The sequence below is a fragment of the Hypanus sabinus genome, chromosome 16 (assembly GCF_030144855.1).
Source record: "Hypanus sabinus isolate sHypSab1 chromosome 16, sHypSab1.hap1, whole genome shotgun sequence".
Lineage (NCBI taxonomy): Eukaryota > Metazoa > Chordata > Chondrichthyes > Myliobatiformes > Dasyatidae > Hypanus > Hypanus sabinus.
In genome coordinates this window covers 68,859,449-68,882,180 of record NC_082721.1, presented here as the reverse complement: position 1 = coordinate 68,882,180, position 22,732 = coordinate 68,859,449, and the positions used below count along the sequence as shown (strand labels likewise).

General features: G+C 42.1%; 1 protein-coding gene across 1 annotated transcript; it reads right to left on the bottom strand.

Moving 5' to 3' along the window:
• Positions 1-1,232: 1,232 nt before the first annotated feature.
• Positions 1,233-21,426, bottom strand: LOC132405858 (tetraspanin-1-like). The gene is made up of 7 exons (XM_059990851.1): positions 21,351-21,426; positions 18,554-18,760; positions 12,694-12,768; positions 10,028-10,135; positions 6,202-6,327; positions 2,805-2,888; positions 1,233-1,405 (listed from the first exon to the last, which is right to left on the bottom strand). Exons 1-7 carry the CDS (start codon positions 21,405-21,407, stop codon positions 1,340-1,342), a joined length of 723 nt encoding a protein of 240 aa, XP_059846834.1. The 5' UTR covers positions 21,408-21,426; the 3' UTR covers positions 1,233-1,339.
• Positions 21,427-22,732: the final 1,306 nt, after the last annotated feature.

Here is a 22,732-nt window from a genome sequence, read left to right as displayed (position 1 = left end):
ACTTTATGTGTATATAAGGGAGATGTTGATAGATCCTTGAATGGTCAGGGCATGAAGGGACTGGGGATGCTGTTACCATTTATTTCCTCTCCAAATTCCATGAGGCAAAAGATGCAGTGCATAATGCAATTGGACATTTGTCTCAATAATACTGTAGTGTGGAATCTATTATTCACCAGGATTATAACCTGCAAAGGAAATATGATTTAATTCCCTCTTTACCTCCCCTGCCTCCCTTCCTGATATCTATGATGACCATTAAAATAGGCATTTTTACAGCAAAAAGTACAATATGCAGAACAGTATGAGAAATTCAACATTGCGTTCAGTAATCCTATAGCCATTATTTGCAGAACAATGTTAGTTTAATAGACTTTACTTTATCTAATGGCAGTAACACGTTTTAGAATGACTTTTGTTAATGATTCTTCCCCCCTCACTTAACTTGCCAGAGGAAAATCAGCCACGTTTTACAATATTTAGGCAGATAACATCTTTTCTGTCAGGACTAATCTCTGGTGATCTTGCACTCAACCAGCCCGTAAAATCCTTCAGAACTTGTAGAGGCTGCAGGAAAATTTACACTTCCACAATAGACAGAGAAGAGGAAGATTAATATTATCTTATCTTGTCACATGTATATTAAAACATGCAGTGCAATGTAGTTCAAGTGACCAGCACAGTCTGAGGATGTGCCAGGTACAGCCTTCAAATGTTGCCATGCTTCCAGCACCAATATTGCATGCCCACAGCTTACCCTAACCAGTACATCTTTTGCAATGTGGGAAGAAACTGGACCACTTGGAGGAAACCCATGTGGTCATGGGAAAATGGACAAACTCATTACAAAGAGCGGCAGGAATTGAACCCTGATTTTCTGATCACTGGCCAGTAAAGCATTATACAGACCACTACACAACCGTGTTTAGGCACATAAGCCTTCATTGTCTGCCAGAGACTTAGTAATATTTCTGGCCTCAAGATTTAACTTCGGCAATGACGTCTATGAGGTCAATTTGCTGGTACTGAGTAAGAGGCAGCTGGTTGGTTGAAATACCACTGGTGACCAAACTACTGTAAACTTCAGGGAGGTTAACAACTGTGGAGTCACTGGATGATCCAGAACATGAGGGATACAGTTGTTGACTGAGTGGAGGGAATAATGAGATGACAATTGTGAGGATTCACATTTTTCTCCCACTGATGCCCTTTGTAAATGCAATAGACAGAGATTGAAAAGCTTTCATTTATTAGCAATGATTTCTCTTTACATAAAAGCAATCAAAAGGAGGAAGAAACCATAAACTAAATGGTGTTGCAAACACAGTTTTCTCCATTCTCAAGCAACGTTTGACATTTTACCGATCTGGCAGTACATTATCATGGATGATGCCATTGCCCCCATCTGTAAAATCACAGAAAAAAGATGCAATTATTTCATGTTCAATTAAATTAAAACCATAATTTTTTTTTTACTTATGGGAAAAGGGCACATGCCAGTGAACTAAATGCAATTTTTAAAAAGTGGATTTTATAGACAAGTTAGAAATAAGTTTTAGAAGTTACTTATTTAACTGCACTTCAGGAGTGTTGTGAATATGAATATGAGTGGTTTACTGAAAGAATCATCAAAAGATGATTGACCAATTTACTGAAATATTTGATTTCTTTTCATCCCAAGACTCTGACATATTCTGATGGGACACCTTTTCCAAACCCTGCTCATCATGTAGATGATCTAGCTTTCAAACACACTCAAAAACCCTCTGCGATATTTCAGTAGTTGAGAATATATAAATAAATTGTTAAAATGTTTTCACTAAATGAACTACCCTGATCTTCAGTGAATAATTAAAAGATTAAATTAAGATGCAATTTCATGCTTGCAGAATAATTCATAAAAATTAGTTATGGCAAATCAGACTCTGAATGTGTAAATTATTTTTTATGCTGGAGAACAGGCACTGGCTTTGAACATCAATTGAATAAAACTCAGTTGGCTAGAGCTTCATGTTGTCTGTACTAGTGAATCGAGAGGGCAGTGTGAAGGAAATGAATGAAGTTTATACAAGGGCTTGCTGGTACATAAGCCCATACTGCCACAGGTCCTGCACATTAGCCACACATCAGACCTTCTTCTGGGGTAAAACCTCTTGTACAATGCAATTCCATCAAGGAAATAGGGCCACTCCTGGCTGGTAGGTGGGTGAATGAGAAGGGAGATGTCAGCAGATTGGTAACTGGTGGGGGCAGAGTGCTGGGAGTAACAGTTGAAGTGATCAATAGTGGTCAAAATTGAAACTTAGTTTAGGAAATACCTGCCATTTTCTTACTTACCTGACGAGCTGTAGAATCAGATAGTCATGGAGTTCCACAGTATTGACACAGGCCCTTCAGCCCATCATGTCTGTGGCTAATATGAGAGGGAACGTTTCTTTAGACACTTGGGGGAAAGTACAAGCAGTGTGTCAGAGTTAGGTGTTTTATACAGAGAATGGTGAGTGTGTGGAATATGTTGCCAGGCATGTTGGTAGGGTCAGATAGTTTGGGGAAATTTAAAGGACTCTTAGATAGACACATGGATGAAATAAAAATGCAAAGTGATGTGGGAGGGAAGTGTTAGATTGATCTTGGAGTAGGTCAATATTGCAACACAACATTGTAGGGCAAAGGGCATACTGTATATTTCACAGTACTCTTCAATGTTCTATAAGGCTGACAAATCTCATAAGTTAACCATGTTAGCTACATACATAGTCAATATCACTTTGTAAACATGCTCACTTCGCGAGTTAATACGTTACCTCAAGTACCGCGATCACCAGGGCAATGATACCAAGTATTACGGTGTTGTTCTTCAGGAAGTTTAGGAGTACTTGATAGCAACCCTGAAAGCAACAAAACCACATTCTGTTCACTCTTGTGACTATTGTTCTGCCACATTTTCTTGTCTTCCTCTTCCCTTCAACATATCAAGAAACAAAACTCCTACGAGTGGAAATATGGCTGGAGGGAGGAGTACGGTAGGAAAGCATTTCCAACCGGCTGCTTGTGATGGCATTCCCGTTGCTAAGAATAGGGTTGTGTCAGCTATTGGGCAGGAAGCGCGTGCTGTCCTGTGGGGGCGAGCCTTATTCTGATTGTCGAAAGTCACTTCCATTGTGATTGGTTAGTTTAGAAGCTGCAGCTGCTTTTCCCATTGGATATTGCCTGGTGTCCAGTTTCAGATATCCTGGGTGAATAAAACAACACGTGGAAGGGGCATTCTCTCTTCTTCCTTTGTTTAAGATATGGATGCACATGATTAGGAAGCTATGCTCCATGAGCGCTTTTAATTAAGTTGAATGTACTTATGCTTGTTGAGTATTCAGCTTTCTGATGTCTGTAACTTGGGAAACATGAATGTTTGGTCGCATTTTTACTGCTTATAAATAAATTATTAATATACCTATTCGAAGTCAGTGCATTTCCTGTCTCACTTGCCAGACCCGCCAACCTGATTCAACATTACACATGCCTCACCAATTCCCCAGCTACTATTGTCCACGATCCAGTCTGCCAGCCAGCTGCGGACTGCTTGCATTCTTCGTACTTTAGTTAAACACAAAACAGGACCTCTTGACAAACACAGGTTGAGATGGGTTCTTGAGGAGAACTTTTGCTGAGATTTTAGGAACCATAGAAACATAGAAAATAGGTGCAGGAGTAGGCCATTCGGCCCTTCGAGCCTGCACCGCCATTTGGTATGATCATGGCTGATCATCCAACTCAGAACCCTGTACCTGCTTTCTCTCCATACCCCCTGATCTCTTTAGCCACAAGGGCCATATCTAACTCCCTCTTAAATATAGCCAATGAACCGGCCTCAACTGTTTCCTGTGGCAGAGAATTCCACAGATTCACCACTCCCTGTGTGAAGAAACCTAGACTGTTGCTGAACACCATATTGTTCCGGGATTTCAGGATGGTGTTGAGTTGAAAAACTGCACAGAGACCCTCTCCCCACTGGAATTTCCTGGAAACACTGGGCAAATACTGGGCTCATCCCATAAAGATGATCATCGTTGAGCTTTGCCGCATTTCTACTCTTTCAAGAGGAACATTAACATGGGCCTCCCTCTGGTCTGAATCAGTTGCTCCTCATCAAAGATACTTACTTCATTCAGCAGCTAATTGCCAGGTCAGTGTTAGAACCACGGCACTTATCATAGTTCTGATTGATTGATTGATTCACAAAACCCATGATCTGGTGAGATGAGCACTACAGCTAGCCCGCTGCCTCCTTCCTGAACGAGGCTCCACACACCTCCTGTAGCACTGGCTCAAGGTGATGCTCTTGCCTCTGAGTCACATGGTGGGTTTGAGCTGCAGTGTCGGACCGAAGGGATTCTTGCTATCAGCAAGTTTTGAATGAGACTAAGTAATGAAGTTCTCTGCTGGTGAATGTAAAAATTAGTCTACGATGCCCTACTTGTGTCCTGGTTTACAACTATCATTCACTGACAACAGAAACTAGGTTAACTTGTTATGATTTCACTCTGGCTTTGTGCATCCTCTGTGTGAAAATGGCTTGTCTTGTTTAAACCTCATTTTAAATAGTAAAAGAATGCAATGAACAATGAGGTTATGAAAGAGTTTGGTAATTTCAAATTTCTTGTTTCCTTTTAGATTCTTTCTTAATTTCTTTGCATTTCAGTGATTCAACAGACGGCATGACTGAGATTAAAACTTGCATGGTGATGTTGTACATGATGGAAACGGTTCTGCACCTTAATATCGAACTTGAACTTGCCCAGTAAACACTAGAGAAGGAGAGAAGGAGGAAGGTAAAATGGGAGTGTGTGAGAGACAGTGGGAGGGAACGACTCCTCCCTGGAAGATAAGCTGGAATGTGTTGCCAGTGACTGAACCAGTGTGAGATGAGGAACTGCTGCATACTTGTTCTTGCAGAAACATGGCTCCAGGGCAATATCCCATGTACCATCAAGCTTCAGGCCATGCCTCTCAGGGATTTGGTATGTTAGTGTTATTTTGTGACTATATGTGCTATTGTAACTATATCTGTTTTATGCTGTGTGTGACTGGATGTACTGTGTTTTGTACCTTGGCCTTAGAGGAATGCTGTTTCCTTTAGCTGAATTAAACTTGAACTTGAAACAGAGAGGGAGAGAGATGGGTGTGAGAGGTGGGGGTGGATGCAGAACCTCTGGGGTGACACATTAGTGTAGCAGTTAGCAGCAGGCTCATACACAACTCCAGTGACTCAGTCCAAACCTGACCTTCCATGCTGCTTATGCAGAGCTTGCACACTTCCTTGTGATTGTGTGGGTTTCCTCACGGTGCTCTGGTTTCCTCCCACAGGTTGATTAGTAACTCTCAAAGCCACTGCTACAGAGGCTGGCGGAAAGTTCAGAGACATTCGTGGCAAATTGGTTACAAGGAAATAAATGAGGCTGGTAAGAATGGTCTTGGCTAGCATAGATTTGAAGGGCCAAAAGGACTTCTAAGGACGAGGTTGAGCTTCGGAGAGGGTGCAGAAGAGGTTTACCAGGATGCTGCCTTGTTTAAAGGTCATTCGCTACCATGAGAGGCTGAACAAATTTGGGTTGTTTCCTTTGGCTGAAGGGAGATCTGATAAGAGGTTTATAAGATTATGAGAAGCATTATGAGTAAACAGGGAGTGTCTTTTTCCCAGGGTAGAACTGTTTAATACCAACGGCATGCTTTGAAGGTGAGAGGGGATAGGTTCAAAGGGAATGTGAAGGGTAAGGTTCCTTATTCAGAGATGGTGGAAACCCGGAATGTGCTCCCTGGTAAGGTGGTACAGGCAAGAACATTAGAGGCTTTTAAGAGATGTTTAAATAGGCGCAGGAATGTGAGGAAGATGGAGGAATATGGATATTGTGTCGGTAGGTAGCTTTTTAGCTGGTTGAGCTCAACGCTGTTTCTGTATAGTTCTATATTCTATGTTTAGGTTACAGGGACATAAACGTGAGTACAGGACTGATAGGGATGGTTTTAGATAACATAGACTTGACGGGCCTAAAGGATGTTTAAATTGCATGGAAATATTGATCTGATTGACGATAAAGTCTCTGCCTTTCACCACTCAGACCAATGGTGGTTTTAGGGCATATGACAGGTTTCGTACAGACACAAACATCCACCGACTTCGAGATGGGTTAGAAATATACGGCTTACCTGAGCAGTTCCTGGAAGGATGCAAGTAATCATATTGGAGCAGCAAGCTTTGGGAAATTTTCCAGTGGTGTTGAGGAAATATGAGTTTAAAAAATCAGTGTGACCACTTATTCCACAACACTTAAACTGGAAAAGAGAAATGATTGAATAATTAGCTTATTTAAAGATGACAGTAATGTCAGAATCTACATTTTTCTATAACCTGAGATTTTTACACTAGCATCAGAATAATGCTGAGAGAGCTTAGGGTGAAAATTATATATCGCCTGCTTTTGTTTTACAGGAATCTGTGTGATTCTATGCACAATTTGTATCAGTTTTGCATGGAGCCACTTTGGGTGGGACAGCTCCCTTCAACCCAGCGAGCTGTGGGAACCTTGCACAATCGATTGTTTTGGCAGTGACTTTGCCACGTCTGAACCTGCTGCAGTGTTCAGCGATGGGTGGTTGATCCATCTGGAGTTACTCTCAGTGTGGATTAATGTAGCGTGATTTTTGGGCTCCTTCCAGGCCATTTCAGAGTACCGTTGAAGACGAGCTACACTGCAGGAACTTCCTGCAATCTAAATCCAACCTGCATGTATTGTTTCAGTATGTGATCTCCTTGTTCACAACCCTGCAATTAACTTCTCAGGGGTTAGTTTTCCATCTTGCTAAATAATGCAGGTTGTACTTATCTGTTAAAAGTTATGTTTAAGTATAACATGACTGAAAAGGAAGTCACCTAGTTGTAAGTCACAGACTGAAAAAAAACAAGTCTGAGAACTCTGGGTTTGTCCAAAGCTTCAGTAACTTGTGAAAGTCACTGAGAATTCCAGTGACTTCAGCAGGTGTTCCAGGTCAACGTAAAATATCAGGGGTAGCTTCTAAATTGAACTCTCTGTTTTAGAAAGTCAATCCTTGTGTTAAGTATTTCCTCATCTTGGTGTAATCTCTGATCTCATTGCTCTTTTCCAGTTCAATCTCCACCAGAGGTCCCTCACTGCCCAGCCTCTGAGTAACGTCACTGCAATTTGTATCATCCACACGCTCCACCCTCTGCCCCTTTTGCCTATTTATTCTTATTTATTTATTCAGATACAATGCAGAATAGCCCTTCCGGCCCTTTGACCAAAACCGCCCAATAATCCCCCAATTTAACCCTAGCCCATCATGGGACAACTGACAATGACCAATTATCCTACCAATCAGTACGGCTTTGGGCTGTGGGAGGAAATGGGGAGAAGGTTTCAACTCCTTGCAGTCAGTGGCATGAATTGAACCTGGTTTAGCAGTTCTGTCAAGCGTTGTGCTCCCAGTACACTACTGTGCTACTGGTCTCCCCACTGCCCTTGCAACTTTATTCCGAACTTGTCCCATTTCTGATGAAAGGACTTTAGTCTGTTTCTATTTCACTCTACACAAACGCTGTTCGACCAGCTGAGAATTTCCAGCCTTTACTGTTTTTATTTTTCTGTTTCTAAATTAGATGACTTACTGGGTTCTGTACACCAACACCAAAGGGGAGGTCTTTTGTTTTGTAAACTGTAGCCAACTAGAGAATAATCCAGTGGTTGATGAAGCTGTTTCATGATGCAGCCAGCTTGTGTGTCACTGCAGTCGGGTCAATACACACTTCAGTGGGGAGCAGCTCTCCTGAACGTTGCATTGGAGTCCAAAATAGTTATTTTTCTTGTGGTTTAATTTTCTTACGCTGACGTACATTTTTATATATGTGATCACCTGTTTGTGAGTAATTGTTCAGTAAGTCTTCAGTAATTTTACTATAACTGGTGATGCATTTTACTGTTTCTCTGCAGCCTGTGTCACGCCACTGAATCTGACTGTTACTTCTTATCAATGGGATGTCCGTTCTCTGCCCAGTCTGAGCTAGTTTTTAGTGGAAGGTCACCATGACTTCTCTTGTTCTTTGCCTTTTCTTTGCTCATTCTTTGTTCTCTCCTTTCTCTATAGCAGAGTGACTTGGTTACGTTTATTTCTTTGTCATGAACACAGAACAAAGATATACCACAAGGTTTAGACCTCATTCTTGATTCCGAAGAACCTCCTGGATCACATCATTTCCAGTCCAACACCAACAAGACAAGCAAAAGACAAAACTCATTCTGACAGATTATTAACTCAGTGAGCCAAACTAAATTACTGCAGATGTTGAAGATCTGAAATACAAATAGAACATAAAGCTTCCCGGACTTCAATTTGTGTTCATCTCCCTCCTGTCTGCTGTCTCATACCTACAGCATTCACGGTCTATTTCTCATCCTGTGAGGACAGAATGCTCCCCTCTCCTGTTTACACCTGTCCCATTTCACTGGATGCTGTATGTTTCACACAGTTCCACAGCAGATGACGTCAGCCAAACTCTCCCAGACTCTGCCTGTCATTTATCACCTCTGTCCCTCAACCCTCCCACTGCATTTTATTTCTTTAATATTCCAGGCAGCAACCTGGTAATCTCCTCTGCACCTTTTCTAAAGCTTCCACATCCCTATATCGGGGCGATCAGAACTGATCTCAACTTTCCAAGTGTGATCTAACCAGATGGCCTGAAACATTAGTTCTTCTTCCACCTATTGCTCAGTAATTCAAACATCTTCTATTTTGTTTCCTCCTCCAGGTTTCCAACACCTGCAGTATATATATGGAATACAGAATAGTATGGCGTAGTATAGACCCTTCACCCATAATGTTCTACCAACCTTTCAGAACATAGAACAAAGAAATCTACAGCACATAACAGACCCTTCAGCCCACAATACTGTGCCGACCATGTAACCTACTCTAGAAACTGCCTAGAATTTCTCTAATGCAAAGCCCTCTATTTTCTAACCTCCATGTACCTGTCTAAGAGGGTCTTAACAGACCCTATTGTATCCATCTCTACCACTGTTGCTAGCAGAGCCTTCCGTGCACCCATCAATCTCTGCATGAAAAACTCACCTCTGACATCCTACCCTATACCTACTTCCAAACACATTTAAACTGTTCCCCCTCATGTTAGCCATGTCAGACCCAGGGAAAATCCTCTAGCTATCCACATGATCAATGCCTCCCATTATCTTATGCACCTCTATCAGGTCACCTTTCATCCTCTGTCACTCCAAAGACAAAAGGACAAGCTCATAAGGCATGCTCTCCAATCCAGGCAACATCCTCGTAAATCTCCTCTGCACTCTCTCTATAGTATCCACATCCTTCCTGTAGTGAGGTGACCAGAACTGATCACAATACTCCAAGTGGGGTCTAACTAAGGTATTTTATCGTACTCTAACAGAAATCTAACCCTTCCCTCCTACATAGGCCTCCATTTTTCTTTCATCGATGTGCCCATCTAAGAGTTTGTAAGCTCCCCCAACGTATCTGTCTCTACCGCTACCCTGGCAGGGCTTCGACACACCAATCACTGCGTAAAACATCTCTCATATATTTTCCTCCAATCCCTTTTAAGATTATGCCCCCTTGAATTATTTTCTCATTGGGAAAAAGTTTCTGGCCAACATATCTACAAACGTATAACTCTTATTATCTTGTAGAATTCTATAAAGTCCCCTCCCATCCTCTTTCACTTCAGAGAGAAAATCCCTAGCTTGCTAAACCTTTCAGCATAAAACATAGGGTCTAGTCCAGGCATCCTGGTAAATCTCTTTTGTATCCTCTCTGAAGTTCCACATCCTTCCTATAATGAGGCAATTGGAACTGAACACAATACTACAAGTGTGCTCTAACCAGAATTTTGTAGGGCTGCAATGTTACCTTGCAGCTCTTGGAATCTTTTGTAATTAGTAATTACTTTTAGTAATTAAAAAGTGTATGGTGTATTACTTACCTGGAGCATCAAAGCATCAAATATATCAGTCAACTCCTGAATTTTACCATAATCGTTTTTAAAGAAATCCTTGAGCCACATTGCAATATAGCTCATAAAGATGTCTGCCTGAAAAACAGAACACGTTTGATTTTCAAGTGAGAATTCAAAAACTTCAGAAGTTACATTTATAGTAAGCAACTTTATTATAAATGTAATCACATTTAGCTTGTTGGCCATTTAATCAAAATATCTTCCATAAAATGTAATTGTCACAAATATATTCTACAAACTCAACTGCTACTTCTCAGTTTCTGATCCTAAATTTTTCCTTTTTGATCTGTTAGAATACTTTGTAATGCAGGTTAAATGTAGGACACATCCACAATTTAATCAAGTTTGTATCATGTGGTCTGTCTTGTTTTTGGATTATTTTCAAGATTTACCAAGTCAAAGAAAATGACATTAAATGGGATTTAAACTTCTAAGGAATTCAAAATACCCCATGCTGAAATGGTAAACTGACATGGTCTAGAACATAGAACAGTACAGCAAAGGAATATGCCATTCAGCCCGCAATGTTGCACCAAACCAGCTAAAAAGCAAATCAAAAACACCCAACCAAACACTGATCCGTCCTACCTTCACCATATCCATATTCCTACATCTTCCTTTCATCCATGTGTCTATGCACACCTCTCTTTAAAAGCCTCTAATGTATTTGCCTCTATCACCACACCAGGCAACACTTTCCAGGCATCCACGACCCTCTGCGTAAAGAACTTACCATAAGCCTGTATGATATAGGAGCAGAATTAAGCCATCTGGCCCATCAAGTCTGCTTCGCCATTTCATCATGGCTGATCCATTTTTCCTCTCAACCACAATCTCCTGCCTTCTCCCCATATCCCTTCATGCCCTGACCAATCAAGAATCTGTCAACCTCTGCCTTAAATATACATAAAGACTTGGCCTCCACACCACAGCTGCCTGTGGCAAAGAATTCCACAGATTCACCACTCTCTAGCATAAGAAATACTTCATCATCTCCGTTCTAAAAGGATGCCCCTTTATTCTGAGGCTGTGTCCTCTGGTCTTAGACCCTCCCATCATAGTAAACATTTTCTCCACATCCACTCTATCAATGACTTCCACCATTCAATAGGTTTCAATGAGGTTACCCCTCATTTCTGGATTCTAGTGAATACAGCCCCAGAGCCATCAAACGCTCTTCAGATGACAAGCCATTTAATACTGGAATCATTTTCGTCAACCTCCTTTGAACCATCTCCAGTTTCAGCACATCCTTTCTAAGACTGTTCACTATATTCCAAGTATTCACTATACTTACAAATTCTCAACAGTACATCTTTGCTTTAATATTTTAGAACTCTTGAAATATGTGCTAACAATACATTTGTCTTCCTTACAACAAACACAACATGCAACCTGCACTCATTCTCCACAAATTCTCATCAATTAGCCCTACAGCTTACTACACACACTAAGGCAATATATTGTAGACATTTGGGATATGGGAGGAAACCGGAGAACCCGGGAAAATAAAACAAGCTCAGGAGGAGACCTTGCAAACTCCACATAGACAGTACCAAAGGTCAGGATCAACATTGGACCTCGGGCACAGTGAGGCAGCTCTACTGAGTGTGCCAATGTTGCTCATAGAACAACGGCATGGTTTTGTTTTTTTGGACAACTTTCATCACTCTTCCCTTGCCTCCTTTTGCAAATGCATTTATACCTGAGGAATCCGCTTCCTTGGTCTCCAGAAATCAAATATCAGGGTCTTTCAGAATTACATGTTTATTCCTGAGTGAATACTGACCCTGATTATTAGCTGGCTTGTCCATACCACATCACAGCTGCCCATATCTGACAGGATTGCATTTACAAGAAGAACCCAAGTCGATTTCCCTTCCCCTCACCTGCACACCGCGGGCGAAGGCAATTGCTCAAATGATACCTTCAATAGGAACGGCGAACTCAACAAATAACTTCTGACAAATCAAGTGGTTCAATTTACTATTGGAGAATGCACACAGTTCACAACCTGAAATTCTTACTCTTCACAGAGACATCCACAGAACAAGCAACCCTAAAGGATGAATGATGGTAATATCAGAACCCCAATGTCCCATCTCTCCCTTCCCATGCACAAGCATTGACTCACCCCACCCCACTTGCAACAGCAGAAGCACCACCTCCTTCCCACCACCCCACCATACAAATGTGCCCAAAGAGACATTGATCTTGGATCCATCAGAAACACAGTTCAACCCAGCACTTTGGTATTCTAGACAGACTCTCTCCCACCTGCAAGGGAGAGAGAGATTGTTCTTGCACACCGAGAGCCGGAGACCAGCAATTGGATGTTCCGACATTACATCTTCCACATCGGTTCCCCAAATCCCCCAACCCCCCCACCCAACAGGCCCACGTCCTCTATCAAGAGAGAGAGAGGGAAGGATCGCTCAAGTGCAGGGGCCTTCTCCGACAGCAGTGCACACCAACTGCTGTCTTGATGTTTTCATTTCCCACGAAGCTTCAGCACATTTAAGCCACAGCACCACTGTGGGATTTCTTGTTTAATCTGCATTTCTTAAATAGATTTCCTTACCTATCTGATAACACTTCAATATCAAACAGTCTTTCTTTTAAAGGAACCTTACCAAGCCAGAAAATGCCAGGATAACCACGACAGCCACAAGCTGAGCCAAGAAGATCACCAGGATTACCAAGAAAAACTGGGAAGAGAAAAGACAAAAATTAACAGCCTGTTTTTTTGAATTTGCTTCTGGTACCATGGGAATTTAAAATGCTTCAGAAATATTTTCTGTTTGTACACTTAGGTAAAAAACAACAGCTTTAGCTTGAGGGAGCTCAGTGAACCGAGGCATCAAATTATTGAATCTGTAGAAAAATTAGGTTAATTATTTTAGTGCTGCCCATGTGGACTTTGCACATTCCCCATGTGACCACTTGAGTTTTTTCTGGGTGATCTGATTTCCTCCCACGCTTGTTGTTTGTGATATATTGTATACAGATAATATGGATGAAAATATAGATGGTTGCCTTGATAGGTTTGCAGATGACACAAAGATTGGTGGTGTTGTAGACAGTGTACGGTATATAGATCAGAGGATACAACAGGATCAGCTCTGGACACGGGCAGAGGAATGGCAGATGAAGTTTAATCCAAACAGGTGTGACGTGTTGCACTCTTGCAGAACCAATGTACATTTTATTGCAGAACCCTCAACAACATTGATAAATAGAAGAATTTTGGAGTCCACGGTGTTCCCTCACACCCTATGGAAGGCAAGTACAGAAATTGCCAGGACCCTAGTGGACATAGTTAAATGATGCTTAGCGACAGGAGTGATACCAGAGGATTGGAGGTTAGCCAATGTTGTTCCACTGTTTTAAAAAAGCACTAAATGTAAGCTAGAAAATTACAGGTCAGTGAGCCAGTTGTGGGAGAGCTATTGTAAGGCATTCTAAGGGATGGGATATATTAGGATTTGGATAGACATAGACTGACTAAAGATAGTCAACATAGCTTCATGCATGGTAGGTCATATCTAACCAATCTTATAGAGTTTTTTGAGGAAGTTACCAGGAAAGTGGATGAAGGCAAGGCTGTGGATGTTTGACCAGGCCCCGTGTGGGAAGCTGGTCAAGAAGCTTCAGCCGCTCAGCATTCAAGATGACGTACTAAACTGAGCTAGACAATGGCTTTCTGGGAGAAGCCACAGAGTGGTAGAAGATGGTTGCATCTCTGACAGGAGGCCTGTGGCTTACGGTGTGCTGCAGGGATCGGTGTTAGGTCCTTTGTTGTTTGTCATCTAAATCAATGATCTGGTTGATAATGTGGTTAACTGGATCAGCAGATTTGTGGATGACACCAAGATTGGGGGTGTAGTGGACAGCGAGGAAGGCTATCAGAGCTTGCAGAGGGATCTGCATCGGCTGCAAAGATGGGTTGAAAGTTGCAGATGGAATTTAATGCAGAAAAGTGAGCGGTGGTGTACTTTGGTAGGAGCAAACAGCGTAGGTCTTGCACAGTGAATGGTAGGGCATTGAGGAATGTGGTAGAATGAAGGGGTCTCTGAATACTGGTCCATAATTCATTGAAAGTGGTGTCACATATAGATAGGGTCATAAAGAAAGTTTTCATAAATCAAAGCATTGAGTACAGGTGATGGGATGTTATGTTGAAGTTGTATCAGGTGTTGGTGAGGCCTAATTTGGAGTATGATGTGCTGTTTTGGTCATCTACCTACAGGAAAAATGTAAAGAAGATTGAAAGAGTGCAGAGAAAATTTACAAGGATGTTGCCAGGTCTGAGTTATAAGGAAAGATTGAATAGGTAGAGGATTGAGAGATTTGATAGAGGTATACAAAGTTATGGGGAGTATAGATCGGGTAAATGCAAGCAGGCTTTTTCCACTGAGGTTGGGTGGTACTGCAACCAGAGGTCATGGGTTAAGGGTGAAAGGTAAAAAGTTTAAGGTGACCATGAGGGGAAACTTCCTCACTCAGAGGGTCGTGAGATTGTGGACTGCACTGCTACTGCAAATGTGCATATGAGCTGGGCTTCAACATTTAAGAGAAGTCTGCATAGGTGAATGGATGGCAGGGGTATGGTCCTGGTGCAAGTTGCTGGGAGCCTGCAGTTTAAGTGGTTTTGGCATGGACTAGATGGGCTGAAGGGCCTGTTTCTCTGCTGTACTTCTCTATAACAGCATCTCTGAATGCACAACATGCCGAAGCTTGACATGGGTGGGCTACAGTAGGTTCCACTCCTGCAGCCACATTATTTGGCACACTCCTGTATCTAATAAAGTGGTCACAGAGACTAGACAAATGTCACAGCCACAGCCTTAACTAGATCATCCAATGAACACCACGAAAGTAACTAACCTCTATCCCCCCCCTCCAAAACCACATATTATTTAACGGGACCATCAACTACCTCAGCTTCCTTCTGGATCTTACTATTATCCTCATCACAGGGAAAGAAAGAGTTATTAGGTTCAACCTGACCTGAAACTGACAATGAAAGCATTAAAGGGAATCCTGATCATTCACTCATTTGCCATCCCTATTTGCTCATTCAGCAGATTATTAACAAGAGTTTAGAGCTGAATAAATGTATGTTAATATCTCACCATTGTATATTACTCCAGTGCGCGGGAATATGATTTTCATACCTGTGGAATTCCTTGACATTTTTAAACAAAAAGATAAACATCATTGAAAGAACAACTTTTCCCTAATTCCCATTCCTACAGATTAAACCTGATGATATCCATAACTTCTGGGGAATATTCATTAATCTTAAATGATTTTCTCTCTCCAAAGCCTAACTTGTTACTCTCTTAACAAACTTATTACTTCCTGAACAAACTTGTTACCAACCCTTATTCTCCGTGTTTCTGTATAAACATCAGTATTTTTGCTTTTATATCATCTTCTTGTTCTTGTGATGCTTCCATTTTACAGCTATGAACTTTCCTACTGAGATGCTAAATTGAATTGAATTGACTTTATTTCTTACATCCTTCACATACATGAGGAGTAAAAATCTTTATGTTACGTCTCCATCTAAATCTGCCATGTGCAATCATAGTAATTTCTAATAATTTATAATAAATATAACAGTCAATGTACACTCAAATCAGCGTAAGGTCATCAGTCTGATGGCCTGGTGGAAGAAGTTGTCCCGGAGCCTGTTGGTCCTGGCTTTTATGCTACGGTACCACTTCCCAGATGGTAGCAGATGGAATAGATTGTGGATGGGATGACTTGGATCCCCAATGATCCTACAGGCCCTTTTTACACACCTGTCCTTGTAAATGTCCTGAATCATGGGAAGTTCACACCACTCTCTGCAGAGTCCTGCGACTAAGGGAGGTACAGTTCCCATACCAAGTAGTGATGTAGCCAGTCAGGATGCTCTTAATTGTGCCCCTGTTGAAAGTTCTTAGCATTTGGGGGCCCATACCAAACGTCCTCAACCGTCTAAGCTGAAAGAGGCACTATTGTGCCTTTTGTACCACACAGCCAGTATGCACAGATCACATGAGGTCCTTGCTGATGTGGATGCCGAGGAACTTGAAGCTGTTTACCCTCGCAACCTCAGATCCATTGATGTCAATAGGGGCTAGCATCGCTAACTGTCACTGTGTATCCATGCCCACTCAGATCAGATCTGTGTCTCGTACTTCCTGCTAGTCTGCTGTAACTATTTCTGAACCCATCCTGTATTTCTTTGGTAATGCTCCTCACTGTTGAATCTTTCATTAATTAAATGCTCTAACTCTGCGTCCTGTCACAGACGTTACCCTGTTCTCACCTTCCACCTGTTAATCAGCTCTTAATCTGCTTTTGTAACTTAACTCTCCAACACTGATTGATGGTCATTGATCTGAAGCAGCAACCTCATCAGAATTCCTGCCTCCGTTGCTGAATCTTTTCCGATTTCCACCTCATTGTGGAGGGAGGAGACTCTCGCCACAGCAGGAATAGGTTAAACTGGAGGGTCCGGACAGTGCACCAATTCAGTTCAATATTGAAAATGGAAAGAAATATAATTAAACCCAAAAACAAAATTTTGCAGACTCTAGAAATCTGAAATAAATTGGCTGCAAATTCTCAGCAGGTCGAGCAGTTGCTGTGGTGATAGAAACAGTTATTATATCGGGTCAATAACTTAACTTGTAAATGCATTTTGTGATTCTGGAGTTTGTAATTGCGCTTCATTCTGGAAGCTTAGATAATTATTCAGGTTCTCTTATTTCACGTCCACCTCGTGGTGTACTTATGCAGAAGTTGTAAGTAAGCCATGTGGTTATTGAACATAATGATCTCATCGTGTCTATATGCAACAGAAGCACTATCTGTTGGCTGGTCTCACTTCTAAACCAGAATAAAGTACACAGCATTGCTTATACTCCCCTGGTATGCTGTAGATATTGTGGCTCAACTTTACCAGCACTGCCACAGGAACAAAGTCCTACCTTCTGCTATTCACTCGCCCCATTACCGTGAGCATTCACCTTGCACTGTCATCCCATCCCTTTTGCCTTCCATCTCATCCCGGCCCTTCCATGTGTTCACTCTGCACGTTCCCCTCACTCTGCAGCTCAAGACTCTTTTTGTCTCCAACATTTCTCAGAGCATCAAGTTGAAGCTGTAATTTCTGGATCCACCAGAAATCTGCTCAGGATTTTCAGCACTTTGTTTTAGAGTCACAGAGACAAACAGCAGGGAAAAAGACTCCTTGACCCACCAGCTCCATGCTAACCAGTCAGCACCCATGTATGCTAATTTTATTTTGCTTTCCCCACATTCCCATTAACAGCCCCAGTTTCTACCAATCACCTTCACACCAGGAGCAATTTATTTAGGAAAAATAACCTTCCCACCTGCATATCTTACGTTTTATTGGTTTTGGTTTTAATTAGGATTCCCCTCCACCATCAGATTTCTGAACGGCCCATGAACCCATGAACACTGCCCCACTATTTTACTCTACTTATAGAGTAATAGAGCACTACTGCACAGAAACAGGTCCTGCAGCCCCTTTAGTCTGTGCCAAACCTTTATTGTCCCCAGTACCATCAACCTGCAACTGGACTATAGCTCCCCCCACAGATCTCCTATCCATGAAACTTCACTTAAATACTGAAATCAAATCGACATCCACCAATTCAGCAGGCAGCTCGTTTCACACTTACAGTTCTTATTGTAATTCATATCTTTTAATGTCTTGCACTGTAAGGCTGGCACAAAGTAACAAATTACACGATATTATGTACTTCAGTGATTCTGATCATGACATGACTCTCATTATCTCGCAGTGATTACAGTGACCCTCCTGTTCCTAATAAAGTGGTCACTGAGTTTGCATTCGTCATCTTCTGCTGCTGTAGCTCACACACGTCAAGCTTCGATGTGTTGTGCATTCAGAAATTATCTTCTGCGCACCACTGTCATAATGCATTGCTATTTAAGTAACTGTCACCTTCTTGTCAGCTTGGAAACAGTCTGCCCATTCTCCTCGGACCTCTCTCATTATCAAGGCATTTTCGTCCGCGGAAATGCCGCTCACTGGATTTTTTTTTTGTTTTTCACACCATTCACTGTATACTCTGGAGACTTGTGTGTGTAACAATCCCAGGAGATCAGCAGTATTCTGAGATACTGAAAACACCCTGTCTGGTGCCATCAGTCATTGTGTGGTCAAAGACCCTTGGATCACATTTCTTCCCCATTCTGATGTTTGTTCTAAACAACAACTGAACCTCTTGACCATGTCTGCATGCTTTTATACACTGAGTTGCAGCCACATGATAGGCTGTTTAGATATTTGCATTAACGAGCAGGTGTACAGGTGTCCTTAATAAAGAGGCCCCTGAGTATATAACAAGATCAACCAATTGATGCTTAACAAGAAAGTCAGAGCTATCAGCTTCTTTCCTTTGGACAATGAGAAGAGAAAACAAAGAATAATACGTTACTCACTATCATTAGCATGCACTTGTTTTCTTTCATTGCACCACAGCATCCCAGGAAGCCAATGACCATTAAAAAGGCCCCTAGTGCAATGCAGAGATATCCGACATTAGCTACCACCTTCAGAGATGATGACATGTGCTCCAGGACTGCAAAGAAGGATCCACCATCCACTTTAATCCAGATCCCTACGCCCATTATAGCGGCACCTCCGACCTGCAAAAGACACCGACACCTTGTTACTGAGAGAAGGGTTGACCATCTACGTGGAGGGAGACTGCAGACGCTGGAAGTCTGGAACAACACACACGGAATTCAGCAGGGCGGCACTGTACCATTGCAAGTGGCGCAACGCTCTGCAGCACCCGCTGTAATTTCAGAGTTTGATTCCCGCTGCCATCTGTGAGGAGGTTGTAAGTTCTCCCTGTGTCCATATGGGTTTCGTCCCACATTCCAAATAGGTCCAGGTTGTGGTTAGTGAGCTGCGGGCATGCTACGTTGGCACTGGAATCATGGCGACACGTTACTGCCCAGCACTATTCTCGCTGATTTGATTTAACGCAAACGACGCATTTCGCTGTATGTTCCAATGTACGTATCACAATTGAAGCTAACGGCTGATCTCTTTAAATAAGCAGTCATCATTCAGGCTGAGATTCTTCAATCAGGACCTGATGAAGAGTCTGAACATGGGCTTTTTACCTTTATAGATGCTGCCTGACCTGCTGAGTTCCTCCAGCATTTGTGTGTGTGTTGCTCAGGATTACCGGTATCTGCAGAATCTCTTGGGTTTATGACCCAGATTACTATGAATTTCTGGTCTCTCAGCCTAAAGAGATACATATTAGCCCTCAGGAAGTGTAGCATAGATTCATGTTACTGGACAGGTGGGATTGTCATACGAGGATTAGAGGACAAAGCAGACTGCAGATGCTGGTATCGACATTAAGAAAGCAGAACACTGTCAGCAAGACAAGCAAGCACCCGAGGCGGCAAAGGTGTAAGTTTTTCCCACCCCTCAGCCTCACTACTACTATGCCTGGTAACCTTTCCTCTTCCAAAAAATAAACTGTTTACTCCTCTCTATAGACGCTGCCTGACCTGCTGAGTTCCTCTAGCATTTTGTACATGTTGCCCTTATATGAAGCATTGCTTTTACCTCCCACACCATTCACTGTTGAAGAAATACTTGCATTCATACTTGGCCATTTATACCGTTTTCAGGGTGCCTCTGAGCACTCGTCGGACACAATGGAAAACTATATGAGAAAGGCAGCAGCCACTTTGTGCACAGGAAAATCCCACAACAATAATGGCTGGATATTGATTGAAATATAAATACCGATTGCAGGCATTAGGATAATCCGCAGAATTATCCCCACACTGGGAATAAGTCACCTGTATTTCTTCTTTATAGTCGTCTAAAGAGTCCTTTACATCCACCCAAGAGAGTGAAGTGATGTTTGACACAGTCAAGCAAACAGTTCCTTCTAACTGTTGCACTGAAGAGTCAGCCTCAATTATTTAAAAGCAATTTAAAAATCTGGTTAAATATTCCATTCAAACATGTCATTCAGATCAAACGTCTAAGTAGATTTGTGCCAAAACAGGGAAATGGGTACAGTTTGGGAAATCAGAATAAAATCATCTAAATTTGCACCAAGGAGCTGAATTGTATTTGATATGCGGAGACAGCAGCCTGTAATGTTGTGCTGGTGAACTCCATTCCATCATGAATCCGTGATCTTTTAAGGGGATTCCGTCTCATTCCCGTTGCTGTGAATGGGAACAGCAGAAGGATTAGGCCGGATGGCCCCTCCTTCCTGCTCGGACTTTCATATGGATGGTGGCTGCTTCGGTCTTCCTCTCAGTTCCACGGCCCTGCTTGCTTTCCATAAACCAGGACTACTTTACGGCCCAGTGACCTCTCAGCCTGACTCTGGAACATAATCAATGCCCACACAACTCTCTACTGTAGACGCAATCATGACCAGGGAGATGGAATTCATCCTCCTGTCCATCGTAAGGGATTATCACTTACAGGGAGACTTTACCCCTGGCACTGGATTTCCCATTACGGACACAGGTTTTCAGAACACCCCTTCTGGAGCTTGTTCAGAATTTTCAGGAAGATAATGTTTAATATCAACCCACTTTGCAGACCTTACTGTAAGTCTGGGCATCAAACAAGTTTGTTCTTCTTTCAACCTATCAATAGCATTGCACCAATCTGCAGTAAGACCATAAGACATAGGAACTGAATTAGGCCATTCAGCCCATTGAGTATGTTCTGCCATTCCATCATGGCTGATTATTAGCCCTGTGAACCCTATTCTCCCTTTTCTCCCTGTAATCTTGGGTGTCCTTACTAATCAAGAATCTATCAACCTCCACCTTAAACGTATGCAATGACTTGGGCTCCTCAGCCGTCTGTGGCAAGGAATTCCATAGATTCCCTTTGGCGTCCACATCTCTGTTCTAAAGGTGCGTCCTTATACTTTCAGCTGTGCCCGCTATTCCTAGCCTCCTGCTCTTTAGAAAACATCCTCTCCGCATCCACTCTGTCTGGGTCTTTCAATGTTCAATAGGTTTCAATGAGATCCCCCCCTCATTCTTCTAAACTCCATTGTGTAAAGGCCCAGGGCCACCGAATGCTCCTCATATGTTAACCATTTCATACCCAGTACATTCTGGTGAACCTTCTCCAATGCCATCACATTCTTTCTGAGATAAGGAGCCCAAAGCTGCTCACGATACTCCACGCAGTAACAAGCACTTCTAGCGAAGTATTCAACGGTTTACTTACAAAGATGATGAAATTGACAGCAAACATTGCCATCTTCAAAAATTTGTAGAACGACATCTTTTTGCTTGTGCTTTGTACAATCTGAAAATAAAAATAAAGATAATTTTATTTAATATTCTTTATTATAAATAATTCATTCTGTAGAATCCTGTAAAGCAGAACAGCAAGAACAGTTCCCTCCGGTGATCTCCTGCTCAGAATTCTTTGGTGGTGTCATTGTTGGGGGGCACATTAGGAATGTATCAGCAATGACCAGATCTCCAGCAAGCAAGTTCTACTGGTCAAGCAGCACTGTGTGTAAGCAGTTATATAATTAGATATAATTATAAACACATGTAACAAAACCAAGTCAAGGAGGAACAAGCAAATTTGCAGCTACATTTAGTACATACTTAATTCACATTAACTTAGAAAGTATACAATACAAACAATTCCTATTTCAAATATTTTCAAGGGCTCCTATGTAACATGGAACCTGTGATCCACAACTCTGTGCAACCCATACACATGAAACAACTTACTTACTGGCTGTTACGCCGCTGGTGTCTAAGGCAGCAATGAAGGTCCTCCATTGCTAGTGGTGTTCAGAGCTTCCTGCCTTGTGTCAGTAGCTTCTTCTCAGTTTTCACTACTGTCAGACATACAAATTCTGTGTGGAGACTCAGAAAACATAGAAATGTAGAAATCTACAGGCCAACCACATAACCTACTCTAGAAAGTGCCTAGAATCTCCTTACTGATCAGCCTTCTATTTTTCTAAACTCCATGTACCACTCAGATGCAGAAACATTCTTCATTGCTGTTTCTGTAACAATGTTGTTTTACCAGTCAGAGATGAACCCCTGAATCTGGAGGATTGGTGGACCACTCTAACTCTGGCTTCTACTCTTTGACCTGTTTGGCACAGGTGATCCTACCAAGAGCCAAAACATAAAGCCCTGACCCCAGCCAGCATAGCTCTCCAGGTCAGTGATGTACACAAACCTCCAAACCATGACAAGGTTGTGGTCCTCTTAGAGGAAATTTTAAGACATCGCACATGCAACAGAAGGATTAGCCAACCTGATAAAAGGGCATTGGCATGTAACATGGAACTCTTTTTCTTTCTGTACAGATGCTACCTGACCTGCTGATCATCCGATATTTTCTGTATCTAATATTTCCAGCGTTCTATTTTGCTCTTGGAAGTTTTTTGCAAATTGTGGTTTGTGTGCAAGGTTCTGGTCAACATGCTCTGGGAAAGACTATAAGACATAGGAGCAGAATTAGGTCATTTGGCCCATCGAGTCTGCTCTGCCATTTGGTCGTGGCTGATTTATTATCCCTCTCAACCCCATTCTCCTGCCTTCTCCGTGTAATTCTTGACACCCTAACTGTATTTC